The sequence below is a fragment of the Halyomorpha halys genome, unplaced genomic scaffold (genome assembly GCF_000696795.3).
Source record: "Halyomorpha halys isolate HHAL.00 unplaced genomic scaffold, Hhal_1.1 Scaffold291.1, whole genome shotgun sequence".
NCBI classification, from domain to species: domain Eukaryota; kingdom Metazoa; phylum Arthropoda; class Insecta; order Hemiptera; family Pentatomidae; genus Halyomorpha; species Halyomorpha halys.
The window spans coordinates 562,405-576,245 of record NW_027109101.1 but is presented as its reverse complement, the minus strand read 5'-3'; the positions used below and the strand labels follow the sequence as shown (position 1 = coordinate 576,245).

The following is a 13,841-nucleotide window of genomic DNA, read 5'->3' as shown; positions in this document are numbered from 1 at the left end:
AATAACGTATTTCTTTTAGACAAAGAAAACTGGTTAGCTTGCTTTTTGTTTTAAAATAACAATTAACAATATTAAAATTATACATAAAATAAAACATATTAAAAACCCTTTATACATCAAAATATACTATTTACACAAAAAGAGCATATTACAATATATATATAGTTGACCGTATGACTTAAATATAAGAAGATGGTCAGGGTTGCGGTCAAACAAGAACAAATAGTTTTAAATATTTAATGTTCGATGTTTCGCCCCTTTTTTCAGGGCTAAAAAAATACTAAAAACAACTAAGGACATTACAAAAATAAGGTAAATTAAGGTAGGATAAATATTATATAAAAATTAAGTGATAAGAAAATTATATACAAATAAAAGGAAGGAAGACATAAAATAGTATTAATATAAAATAAAATTGAATAAACAGTGATAATAAAAAATTACGTAACAATGGTAAGAATAAAAATTTAAAATATACAGTTAAAAAAGTATAGGAGACGTATATAAAACAATAAATTTTACAGTATCTAGTATCTCTAAATATAATATCTGATATCATATTATATTATATGATCATATTATATAGTATCACTTAATACTATAATATGTGATACTAAATCCTTTAAACTAGTTAATGTGTTAATGACTAATGATAAATAATTTGGCAAAGGCAATATGGCCTGCAATTATGTTGATACCTAGGGTGTTGGTGTAATGAAGTGAGAAAATAATTTTTCATGATGTTTTTAAAACTAAGTTTTAATGAATAGATTGTATTTAAAAAATTTTTATTGATAGATCCTTGAAAATGGCCGAAACATTGGAGTGTTAAAATAAAAAAAAAATTATTGAGACCAAATGGATGTTTTTTATAACTACTAAATAAATTATATTATTTCTGTAGCTCAAAGATATGGGGCATACTGTCATATTTTCCTGACTTTAGTAGATTAGTTTTAAGAGATATTTTCCTCTTTGAAGTCACTCTTTAAGTGTCTGATCCATGGTACCGTGGATCCATGTTTTATATGGTTGCTAGCAGACTGGGCAAAGCTTCACAATTGAAAGTTTGATATAAATTAATATATTTCGTTATTTACACATTGGATTAATGGTATAATTAATTGTTTATTTTATAGGAGTAAATGATATTATATAATAAAAATATATGGTGAAAAAATAGAAATAACTTCAGCACTACTCGACCAATCTACACCAGATTTTGGAGTAGTGAGGTAAAACGTCGGCTAATAAATAGTTGTTAACCATCTTTTGTTTTTGATCGTTGACCATCTCCTTCATATTTTTGTAAAAGTTACAAACCATTTTATTAATATCAGCATAAAATAAATAAATTACTAAAACAAAACAACGAATGCTTAATCAAAACATATTGAGTAATACACCTTTATATTGAGTATACATCTTTGTCCACTGTCAACTTTTTAATTACTGGACGTGTTTTGCGTGCAGTTTTTTTTTTTTTTTTTCAAAATGTTCACTTTCATCATTGGAAGGTTTAAAGATAATGAAATCCCAGAGTTTTGTAATTGGAAAAAAATTAAGCGTTTTAGGTTTTTAGATCAGAAAGTATAAACTTTTTTCCCTGTTATAGTTCACCAATCAATTCATCTCTTTCCCAAGAATAAGAAACAAATATTATTGATCCTATTAAGCTATATTATATTTACCAAAAATTATAAAAACATAATGTGGCTCAGGGTAAAGTAGGCCAAATGTTTTTTTATAAAAGAGCATTTCATATTCATTTTGAGTGTTGTCTCAAACTACCAAATACCATCTTTCAAAGAAATTAAAAATTAGAAATTTTTTACCTAGATTTATCTGGAAAATTTTTTTTTTCTTCTGGTGACTATTATTCATATAATCGTTCATAACTCCCCTGCATTTTATCTAGTTCCAACATCAATAGAACCGCTGGAAAGCTGTCTACTCTTTCAGCCTACATGAACTAAACATAGATTTAACACCCTTATAGGGGTGAAGTAAGGGTTTCAAATAGGAAAAACAAAATTCACACGTTTTATTTTATATCTTCAGTTCTAATTTTTTTAAATTAGATATAGGGCGAAAATTTTGGACAAAAAAATTTTATTTTTCCAATTGTTTTGAAAATTCGTATTTATGGGTTTCTTGAGGTGCTATAATATTGATATCGAATATCAACTTTGTTTCACTCCTAAAAAATCTACCATAGGTCAGTCGGTTTGACAAACCATTTCTATCTCTTTCCTTATCACATATATTGTTTCAATTTATGTTACCAAATCATAACAATAAATTATACGTTTATGTTTAATTTAACTAAATACAATAATATAAATCAAACTATCAATTGTGTTCATTAAATCTATGTACATCCTCAAATATAGTAAAAGCTAAGCATTGCTGGGTTTGCTAGTTGTACATAAATTAAATTAATCTACCAAAAATTTAGTCCCAAATTTATTGGTAATAACTTTTAGTTTATTTATTTATTTTCTCATGTTAATTTTTTTTTTTTTAAATTTTTGTGAATGTTTTCTTCCAGTGATGGTAGACCTGGAGCCACAATGACAGTACTACCAACTGCCTCGGCTGCTGAAGCTTACCAGATGAGGGAACTGTTTTCCTTCCTTCTCTCTACGACAATCGCAAAATCAAAAGTTTTTGTTCTTTGTAAATTTTTTAGGAAAATACTTATGTAAGATTTGTACATAATATAACCGATGTAGATATACATATATATATGTTATATATATTTGATAGCTATTATCTATTTATTATTGAAGAGAAAATATATTTTATATATGTACAATAAGTAAATTGGTATTAGATAATACCAAACTTAACCTCAATTTGTCTGGTGGTTTATTACATGCTTGGCTGTGTTGTTTAAAAAAAATAAAATAAAAGCTATTTAGTAAGATAATTTATCAAACCTATTGTCAATCAATAGCTGATCCAACCGAATTATTCTGAAATTTTTTCTTTTTTTTTTTTTTTATCTTTCTCACTCTGTTTTAATTTTATATTTTATATTTTCATGAAGAGCTCTTTTATGGCGCTCACCCATCAATTTAAATGAAGTATATATTGTAAATATACTATCAAATTGTATATATTAATATATACAGAAATATATATATAAATATAATATTAAATTATCTGAAGATTCATTCTTTACTTTGTTAAGTAGTTTTTAAAATGGCTACAACAATGGTGCCCCGATCGAATTTGGCCTTGTTTTGTATCCCTACTTTTTAATAAATATTTAATTTTTATTATTATGTTTCATGTTTATTATACCTGATTCTTTTAATAATTAATTCATTTTAACTTTATTTTTTGCAATTAATCGAAGTCTGACTTGATATGTATATATATTTTTAAAAAAGAAATCATGAAAATATTTTAATTATTTTATTGATAATAGAATTAGAATATATTTTTTAAATCTGACTTGTTTTTTAAAAAACCTTGTAACCAAGTTTTTATATTTCAAAAAAATTAAATTAGAAAGATAAGCTAAAAATATTCATAATATTTGAGGAGTTAATAATAAAAAGGGATTGTTCTAGGGGGAGTTCTTAAAAAACAAAGTTCATTGAACTCCCGATTCAGACTATCATCAACATTGACATTTAATACTAAACATTAGAAATAAATTTTCTTATTATTTATCTAAATTGTAATTATGTATTATAAACAATCCCCTTTTACACAATATTCTTAATAAATGAAACAAATAATCTTGTTAAAAATTATTAATTAATGAATTACGTAATAGTAGAGCCTCTTTAAACTAAAGTATTTTTATTTATATTGTTCATCAACATAACCATGAAAAAAATAATATCAGAATAATAATAATTTTAATATTAAATAGCAATGCAAAAGAAAGAAAATAAATGTATTTAAACATAATATATATAAATTTATAATGTATTTTGTATAAAAATTCAGTTATTTCCTGTTATATTTTGTAATCGATCAAAACACAATAAATATCTTTATTTTGAATTCAGAAATATATATATACTATATAGATATAAATTATATCCATAGAAATTACAATATATCATATATATTTATGAACTTGTATGATCATACTCTGGTGAATTCTCTTCACGTTTGCATTACAGCTCGTTATTTTCATTTTCTGATGGTTACAGTGTTTAGCAATTTCCTTCATCTAAACCCTGCCATCTTTCCCCTAATTCCTGTTTACCAGATATTGGTTTTTAATTTTTTCTGGAAACTCACAACCTCTTGATCTGTTTCCTTAAACTCTTTCCCTATTTTTTCTAATAGGGTCGAACCTGCAGTCTGCTTTCAATTATGATCTGAAATGTAGTCGTATATAGGTCAAATTTTCAGATACTTCTGGGGTCCACTCACCCATAAAATGAGTACTTGACATTTTTGAGAAAACTTAAATGATAAGAGAACAAATTTGATAGCTAAGCTACCAATACAATGGGTCCTTACTGAAAATGCTACATTTATTGTAGCACTTGTTTAGCCTAAAAGCCATTGTTAGCAAGCTCTGAAAGCTTTCTAGACTAAACAGAGTCCTCCTCAATCCCATGAAGAGATTATTTGCCACTCATCATATTTATTTCATCAATTGCTAATGATATGAATTGTTACACGGAGTCAGTTAATATGCCTTCATTATTTTTTTATTTAATCCATAAATGTTTAATTTGAAATAATAACAGCCATATAGATTATCTTTGTATTTTTATAGATCTAATTGTAATTTTAAAGTAATTTACTTAAATTTTTTTTTTATTAAATAGGAAATTTGTATATGAAATGAAATTTTAATATAAAGATCAATTCAGATCTACACGTAAGTCATGTTCATTGCTATCTGAGCATACCACTTGATAAACTGACTTGATCTGAAGTACTCTGAGAAAGTTATTTTAAGGCTTAAAGGGTGTTTATTATTCACATTATATTTCAAATTCAAATTAATGAATATATATCTCTGGTTATTATTATATTATTTCCCAATTGCTTGCGGTTTTTCATATATTATTACTAAAGGTATCGCTTTGTCTTACCTCTTCAACACACCTATCTTAGCAATCTTTTCAGCTGAACGTGTTAAACAAAATGGTTATTCTGTTTGATTCTTCACTGAAAAAAGACAGAGAATTATTACAAAATACAATGATACTTTGTAAGTATTCTGATATTCTTGTGGCGACGGAAACCTATCTAATCGGTTGATTCATCAAACCTTCCCTATTTAGGGCCAATAGTGTTCTTTCATCGTTGCTTTCTTGATTTTAATCAAACATATATTTAATAATTAATTTGTTTTTCAAGCCAAATCGAATCCAGATCTCGATTGTATTGCGTATATGATTCTCTTTTTCATTATACTTTCATTTGTGAACATAGGTAGTTTTAGCATATTCATACAAGTACTTGAAGTTGGAAGCCTATTGTCATCACTGTCGATAAGCTGAATACAGAAGGGTGGATAAAGCTCCTTGAAGCCAAGAAGAGGCGGTCTGGAGCAACTGGTGACAAATCGCAAAAGCAAACTTCTTTGTTTATTGTCAAGTGACTTTACTACATTCCAGAACATTTTGATGGTTGGATGGTTTTCTGCATGATTCCCAGTATAAACAGTATGTGCCTTCATATCATCAATATCTATTGGGCATTTATTTCCAGAAATAATTATTTGCAACTCTTTTGCTGTAAAAATGCGTAGCCATTCAAGAGACACAACACTGTCCAGTCCTTCAGAGAAAGAAGATGTCTGCTCTTCAATCTGCATATGAACTTTATACTTGGCAACCAAATAAATATATTCGAGTACATTTTCTTCATTTACTGGAATATCTTTTCCATTTGGTTTCAGTTCGACAATTTTATTTTCTCCAAAATCATTAAGTGTCAATGTGAAATCCAATCCCATTTCTGATAAATTTCCATCATAGCAAGTCAAGGATATCAAATTTTTAAACAAATCTGGGTCTAGATTGGCTAAACCATTTATGTAAAATTCATCGTAGAAACCCAAAATTTCAGTCAAGAAGAAATCAGCTAAGGTCACTTCGACAACTATGTTTTCAAATAAAGCTTTTCCAAGCATCTTTCCTATAAACTTATAGTGTGTTTGAAAGTCTTTACAAATTACATTGATGTTGGGATTAGGATAAAATTCATTGTCACGATTTAAAATAAAAAAGCCTCTGTTAGGATCAAATGCTGTTTTAAGAAATTCCAATATGAATTCCCTAAAAAGCCCACCACCATCAATCCCTTGTTCCTCAATCCCGATAGCACTAACCAGATTGACTCTTATCTGTTTTTTGATCTCTGGCTCCAAAAACAACCTTTCAAAAGTATCTTCATATAAATAGTCACGCCGAATCCCTAGAAATATATTAGAAACATTAAAGAAATGCATGTGTGGATCTTGAAATTGCTGTTTATCTTCATCAATATACTTTTGATAAAGAGAAAAACGTTTAAGAAAACTGACTGTGAATGGCAAAGTCCTTATGGCAGTAAGATACCTACATTCAAAAACAGTGAATGGCTTACTTGTGTTCTGTGGAACTGAAGAGATATTAGAAGAAAATGGGCTTATGTTTTCATATCCTCTAAAATGAGAAAATAATTGATAGGAGTCTTCCATTGCACCTGATAACCAGAAAGATGGATCATCTGTGAATTGTTGTCGACAATCTCTGTCATACAATGACTTCAATAAACTAACAATTTGTTCAAGAAGTGTTTTCCATTCCAAAGAATTCAACTGCAGATGTCTGGTAGGTGTTGAAAAATCTATTCGTTTTGTAATTCCTTCAAAAGAAATGGATGGAAATGCTAATGATATGATTCCAATTGCTACCTCCTTAAATGTATTGCAAATCGTAACTACTTCATTCAAAGGGAATGCAATTGGATGCCCTGCCTCTGGAAACAAATCTTCATTGAGCAAAGTTTCGTCGCTTGAGAGTGCCATGTAATTTTTCAACAAGACACAGAATATTGTCATAGTAGGTACTACTTTGTCTGCTTCTTCGGCTGTTATAAAAACTCCAGCTGATAGCATACTTAAAACAGTAACACTGAGCAATTGAGAAGAAAGGCTTAAAATCCTTTTTTGTCGGTTAATGTAACTCCATAATACTTTCAAAAAAGATGGTTGAAATCCTACTTTTCTGATGAGCATATATTTGTAAATGGGGGAAGAAGGATCATGCAGCCAAACATGATATAAGCACTTACAGAACCAAAAGAAACCATCATAATCTTTTCTTGTGATCATGGCTAGTAGTGCTGAGTTCCACTTGTCAGTTCGTTCAGTGCTATTGATTAAGTCTAAGCAGTCATTTAAAACACATTGTTCTTTATCATCGCTATCACTATCGGATTCATCAGTTTTATCATCTACGGGGTGTATACAGTTTCCCAATAATGGTATACTCATGGTAAGCTTAGACAAAAGCTGAAAATATGCCCTTTGTTCATTGTTAGACTTTAAAAATTTTTCTCTTTCAAAATAGATAAGAAAGTTTTGTAAAGTATGAATGGAGTATAAGTTTTTGTCATCATAGTTGCAGATTATTTCACAAACAGCTAGAATTGGAAACGTTTCAACTTCCTTTAAAGTGAGGAAAACAAGTCTTTTGGCTTCAGGTGATAAGTCTTTACACAGTACATCTTCTGCTAACAACTTCATTGACACATTAAGAAAATTAACATTCTTTGTAGAACTCATTGACTGAAATATACTTTTAAACAAATCATGAATGTGAGTTGTTAAATTTGTACATAAATGAGGTGGTATTGTACTTATGTTTTCTAACATCATAATTAAATTTTTGAAAAGTCCATTAGAAAGAAGTTTTTCTATTATTATTTTGGAGTCATCATCAAATAGCTCACTTTTTATATTAATGGAGGTATCTATAAAACTTTTCATAGTGTCTAAAAATGTCAGGATTGTTTCATCAAAAGTATCCTGACAGGAGTTGATAAGGTACATGTATAAACTAAACAGGTAATTTATCCTCCATAGCCAATGGATATCTTTGGAAACAGCTACATTAACTGCTTCCTGGTGCTTATACACTGCATGAGCAATGTATCTAATATGGTCATAATCGGTATTTTCTTGAATAACACCAATACTGCTTAAAATCTTTCTGGGATATATTAGCTGCAAGCGACTAAGTAGGTATCTTATGTCATTCAAATGGAAATGGACGTTCCTTAAATCTTTTTCACTCAATTCCTTAATTTTATTATTGAGTTCGTTTTTCATTTGATGTTTTACATTCTTTCGACATACTTGACCCCTAAAAATCGCCTGTATTATAATAGCTTTCTCTACTTCGGTCTTGCTCGTTTCCCTTTTCTTTCTTTCGTGCTTAAGTTTGTCGATGAATTCTATAATTTTCTCATTTTTCCTCGCTCCAGAAAAGTTCTGTGCAGGTTTTCTTCTGTAATCTCCTTCGAAATATTCATCTTTAATCATATTTTATGTCAAAAATAGTTTTGCTTATAACAATGCTCAATCAATATTGTATTTTACACCATACTATTTTAAATTTTTTCTCTTTCAAAAGTACACAAAAAAAAGTATATAACTAAAAACGTTTATTGATTTCTCGTTCGGTGGAATATTAATAGAAACATATGGTTTCCATTATATGAGATCTTTATCTACTCGAGGCTTTGGTGATAAATTATTACGGATAATTATCAATAAGGCCCCTTAGTTTAGAAACAGTATTTTATTGTAGCAATATTATTAAATCTACGAGGATTTTAATTATTGCCAGTTATCTGATTTAATCGAGGATGGCTACGGAGGAATGCTAGAAGGACTATGCAGCAGGTTTGGAATACTTCCATATTTTTCGGGAGAGTCCCGTTTTTTGAAGGTGCATGTCCCTGACCCGGCACTTTTCGAATTTTGAGTTGAACCTTATACACGAATTAGTACCTAATTAGTACTAAAATTTCAGAATTAGTACCAAAAAAGATCGCGACTTATTACGTGATCAATTCTGCCGGGCCAGGGACATGCCAGCCCGGCACTTTTCGAATTTTGAGTTGAAACTGATACACGAATTAGTACCTAATTAGTACTATTTAGTAGTAAAATTTCATAATTAGTACCAAAAAGTTCGCGACTTAATACGTGTTCAATTCTGCCGGGCCAGGGACTTGCCAGCCCGGCACTTTTCGAATTTTGAGTTGAAACTTATACACGAATTAGTACCTAATTCGTACTAAAATTTCAGAATTAGTACCAAAAAAGAAATTTTAGTACGAATTAGTACATATTTATTTAATATGGTTTTGTTTATTTATGTTGTTCTTTGCTGACCGCACCCCCGACAAACTTCTCCAAGCATTAATCTACGGTCAACTATCTACACCTCATCATGAAATTAAATATTAGTCGTTCATACATACTTTTAAATTACTAATCATTCTTACCAAAATTTATTACAATTCTTAATTTAAATTTCTAATACTTTTTTTCAGTCATATCGTGAACGCGAAGTGAAGAAAAGGAATGGGGCGGAGTTTAAAGCATGTTTTCGTGAAGGTACCTACCATGTATATACCATACGTGTACCTACCTCATTGCTGACCAGTTCGTCACTGAACATAGTTCCCTGCTCTCAGATTGATCTCTAAGCCGTTTTGCGAGAAGACAGACCACGCAGTATTTCACGCTTCTGATAAAATGACTTGTGCTACCCCTGTATCGAAGAAAAAGAAGGTAATTATGAGATGATACAATGTTTTATAAACTGTTATTAGCTATTTTTATTAATGAGAAACATTACCAGTGATGCGGCGAGAGGGATGTGCTGGGATCTCTTGAGCTCTGCTCTACCCCTCACACGCGGAGTTTAGAGTGGGCTCAGGGATCCTCAGGTCGATTGTGTAAATGTTGTATACATTATTTTATCATTATGTTATTTTATTTATTTATTTTTCATACAGATAGTTTGATTATGTTCATCTTGTCTTTTCTTTTGTTTGTATATATTTTGAGAGTTTTTTTTTATTATTTTTATTTTATTTTATTTTAGTATGTATGAGATCATTAATCACTATTACCTATTGCCCACAACTGTGTGGCAGATTGTAATATCTATCAATAAATAAATCTATCAATTCCATTATTAAAAAAAAAAAAAAATAATGAGAAATTAATTTTTCATTATTACGCCAACCACATGTTGAGAAATTAGGTTATATTTTATCTCTTTACCATGCTTCATCTAAGTTTTCTGTGGTTTTGATTATGACTTAAGTTAAGCATTAGTGTAATTTAAACTATTTAGTAAAGTATGCCTTGTTTAGGTTTGTTATGGCAAAATTTCTTAATAGTATTTTGTCCATACAGTTAGTTGATTGTTTTAGACAGATGTTTTTAATTCTGAAATTTCTTATGAACATGTTAATTGTTACAGTCTATTAAATATTGAAATTATGTCTAATGTTAACCGTTGAAACCAAAAGATTTTTTACAGGAATCTAATTTTGTTTTAGTTAATATTAGTTCTGTTTACTATAAACTTAGCTGTTCTTCTAACTATTTATTTTTTTTCAAGATTATTCACAAGTTCAGCTGAGCAATATCGGACTATTAGTTTTTATTCTTGAAGAAGTTTGTCGGGGGGTGCGGTCAGCAAAGAACAACATAAATAAACAAAACCATATTTATTTATTTTATGCCTAATGGTTTTGTTTATTTATGTTGTTCTTTGCTGACCGCACCCCCCGACAAACTTCTTCAAGCATTAATCTACGGTCAACTATCTATATTATTTATATTGAAAATTTATAATGACTATTGTCTAAATCCTCTTAATGTTAAGAAAATTCATTTTATTATGTACAATCTAAATTTTTTCTTAAAATGTCTTTGTAAAGTCCGGGAATTCTGTATAAAGGTTTTAGTGGACACACTGGTTTTATGGCTTTTTGTAATATTAAAGAATTCCAGTTTCTTACTCCGATTAAACTATGATAATTTTCTATTTAATTTTGACTGTGTTAATTGTCTGTTGTCTAACTTCTTTATTTTTTGTTAATTTACTAATAATCAGTCAATCTTTATGAATTTTGTCATGTGGAAATATGTATAAAGTTTGATTAATATGGAATCACAATGAAAAGGTTGCATTTTGTCTTGAAAAAAAATCAAAAATTGATCTTTCTGGAGTATCTATTCCAAATTAATAACAAAGTATACCACAAGTATAGTGTGGACAGAATCTTGGTAACATTCTTAATCTTATTCTGCTGCTTATTGCTTGTTTATTGTTATGCTTATTATTGGTGTTGCTAAAATATTTTGTTTAAAAAAAAAAGATTACCTGGAAATACGGAGGCTTCACAATACCGATTTGTGCTCTGGAAGTATAATTATTGCACTAAATTTAAGAAAAGGACAACTGGAGCTTAGGATGAGGATGGTTTTTAAAATTTGTTTTGTATGTGGTACAAAAAAATGTCATAAGAGGTATTACTACAAATCTTTTGATTTTTAAAAAATCATTTTCTTCTAATTGAAAGTCATTAAATTAGTAAATTAGAATATTGTTGGTGTAAGTGGTTATTATTTAGTCTCAGTATTAATGATTTTATTCAAAAATTTAAGTGGAAATGTTCTTTAAATTTAGTGGAAATTAGGTTTGTAAATTATTTCAAATTTTTGTCTTCTTAAAAGGTTTGGTTTCTAAATTTAAAAAAAAAATTTTTTTAGTTTGTGGCAGATGGAGTTTTCCGAGCGGAGCTAAATGAGTTCCTCACCAGAGAACTTGCTGAAGAAGGTTACTCTGGTGTAGAGGTCCGTGAAACTCCTAGTAGAACTGAAATTATAATAATGGCAACCCGGACGCAAAGTGTATTAGGTGAAAAAGGCCGAAGAATAAGGGAGTTGACATCTGTTGTGCAGAAACGCTTTAACTTCCAACCACAGTCTTTAGATCTTTATGCTGAAAAAGTTCCAACTAGAGGTTTATGTGCTGTTGCTCAAGCTGAGTCCTTGAGGTACAAATTGATTGGAGGCTTAGCAGTCCGTCGGTATGTTTTCCAAACAATATTAATAATTTAAAACCTAGTTGCTCTAGACTAGCTCACCTTTAATGTTTAACTACAACTTTCTTAAATTTAGTTAAGTGATTGATTATCATAAGTAACTGTGATCAGTTATTCAAGTTTTACATTTACTTCAGATTTCAATATGTGTAAGTCATTTAACTGAGCGAATATTTATTCTGTGTTTATTCTTGTTAATGATTATTTTATCTGAATGCAGTTTAATTTTACTCTCCTACATCAGTTGCAGATTATAATAAAATATTTTTATGTCTCTTCATGTATCTGGTTATATCACATGTAATTTCAACTCTTTGGTTTAACATAACTCAGATTAATACTTCTTTATTGAGTGTCCTTATCTATCACATAATTTAACCATTATGTTTTTTGTTTAAATGCCCTGGGAAATGTTTCATATGCTATCATCCATCTCTTTTAACACTTGGCGTTTTAAATAATTGTTCTAGATTTTATAAAAAAGGCTATCATTGATCTTTTTGTTTTTCTGGTATTGCTGCCATTTCTTGTTGGCTTTATCCTGATCTATTCTTGGTATCTTTCTTTTTGAATACTTTAAAACCAAAAAATTCTCTATTTTCTTGGTCTCCTCACCATACATTTTTATTTACTTTTAAAATAGCATATCTCAGGCTGCTTTCTTGATTATTACCTCTAATAGAACTTTTTTCAATAAGATATTTTATTGGAAGATCGCTGATTAACCATGTGTTATATTAAATGGAAGATGGTTCGGGTGCAGTCATATGAAAACTCAAATCATAATAACTATTTTAATTGAGCCTCTCATTTAGTTTTTGAAATGAATAATTTCATTGGCTCATGATTACACTCCTAAATTAAGCTTTTGTTTTTACGTATTACTTAGTACTATATAGTTATTTTGTTGCTTTATATTTTATCAATGATGCCTACAAAAATTTTATTTCTTGCAATAAGGCCTGATACTTATTTTAATCTATTACTTTCTAAATGATGATATCTTACTATTTTTTTCAGAGCTTGCTACGGAGTACTTAGATTCATAATGGAAAACGGAGCCAAGGGCTGTGAAGTTGTTGTTTCAGGTAAACTTAGGGGCCAAAGAGCAAAGTCAATGAAGTTTGTTGATGGCCTTATGATCCACAGTGGTGACCCCTGTAACGAATACGTTAATTTAGCCACACGTCATGTACTATTGAGACAAGGTAATTTATTATAATAAGAATAATACTGAATTAAGAATAGTAAGTTTCAATCTTTCGTCATATTTATGTTATATAAGTATGGTAAGCTTCAATTCATTAAATATTAATTACAACATGAGGTTGTGATGGCTGGGGTGAAGGTCCCACAGTGTCTTATTTGGATCTATGTGGATTTGATTCTAATTGGAAATATGATATTTATATTGTCCCCCTATAAATGAATTTCAATGACCCCATCCTAGTCCACACTCTTACTGGCAGAGTGCCTTTGGGTAGTCATTAGGGGTCCACAAAAAGACCCACTTACCAAACAAGTTCCAGTTAATTATTCCCAAGACCTGAATTTTTTACAATGAAAGCCTGTGGAATATGCGGTGAAAAAATATAAATTATGTTGCTAAAGTCTTTTAATATACAATTAGACAGTTTAATATACTAATATGCCTACAAAAGGTCCTGATTAAAGAAAGAAATAGCAAAAGATATTTAAAATTAATTTGCTTTTACTTATTTTCATAAACT

At 29.3% G+C, this 13,841-nt stretch overlaps 3 protein-coding genes across 9 annotated transcripts in view; 2 read left to right on the top strand and 1 right to left on the bottom strand.

Moving 5' to 3' along the window:
* The window catches only part of pbl (epithelial cell transforming 2 pebble), a 37,103-nt gene extending 33,819 nt beyond the window's left edge, over positions 1–3,284 (top strand). For all 3 annotated transcript variants that reach the window (XM_014420774.3, XM_014420773.3, XM_014420776.3), the window contains one exon: positions 2,552–3,284. The gene's annotated coding sequence lies outside the window, so the exon portion shown is untranslated. The remainder of the gene's footprint in view (positions 1–2,551) is intronic.
* Positions 2,503–8,647, bottom strand: LOC106680813 (ubiquitin-protein ligase E3C). 3 transcript variants are annotated; one of them, XM_067047323.1, is made up of 3 exons: positions 5,076–8,647; positions 4,114–4,346; positions 2,503–2,643 (listed from the first exon to the last, which is right to left on the bottom strand). In XM_067047323.1, exon 1 carries the CDS (start codon positions 8,516–8,518, stop codon positions 5,339–5,341), a length of 3,180 nt encoding a protein of 1,059 aa, XP_066903424.1. In that variant the 5' UTR covers positions 8,519–8,647; the 3' UTR covers positions 2,503–2,643; positions 4,114–4,346; positions 5,076–5,338. The 3 variants fall into 3 exon arrangements, with proteins under 3 accessions (XP_066903424.1, XP_066903423.1, XP_066903426.1); XM_067047322.1 differs by having other exon boundaries at positions 4,114–8,647; XM_067047325.1 differs by lacking the exon at positions 4,114–4,346 and having other exon boundaries at positions 2,516–2,643.
* A 974-nt stretch (positions 8,648–9,621) lies between these two features.
* The window catches only part of LOC106680822 (small ribosomal subunit protein uS3), a 14,500-nt gene continuing 10,280 nt past the window's right edge, over positions 9,622–13,841 (top strand). For all 3 annotated transcript variants that reach the window (XM_067047327.1, XM_067047326.1, XM_014420788.3), the window contains exons 1-3: positions 9,622–9,778; positions 11,777–12,096; positions 13,132–13,319. In XM_067047327.1, the coding sequence (XP_066903428.1) occupies positions 9,743–9,778; positions 11,777–12,096; positions 13,132–13,319 (544 nt within the window). In that variant the 5' untranslated portion in view covers positions 9,622–9,742. The remainder of the gene's footprint in view (positions 9,779–11,776; positions 12,097–13,131; positions 13,320–13,841) is intronic.

Excerpts from the sequence above, each read along its gene's own strand:
- LOC106680813 (XM_067047322.1), bottom strand. The coding sequence starts at position 8,518 with ATGATTAAAGATGAATATTTCGAAGGAGATTACAGAAGAAAACCTGCA.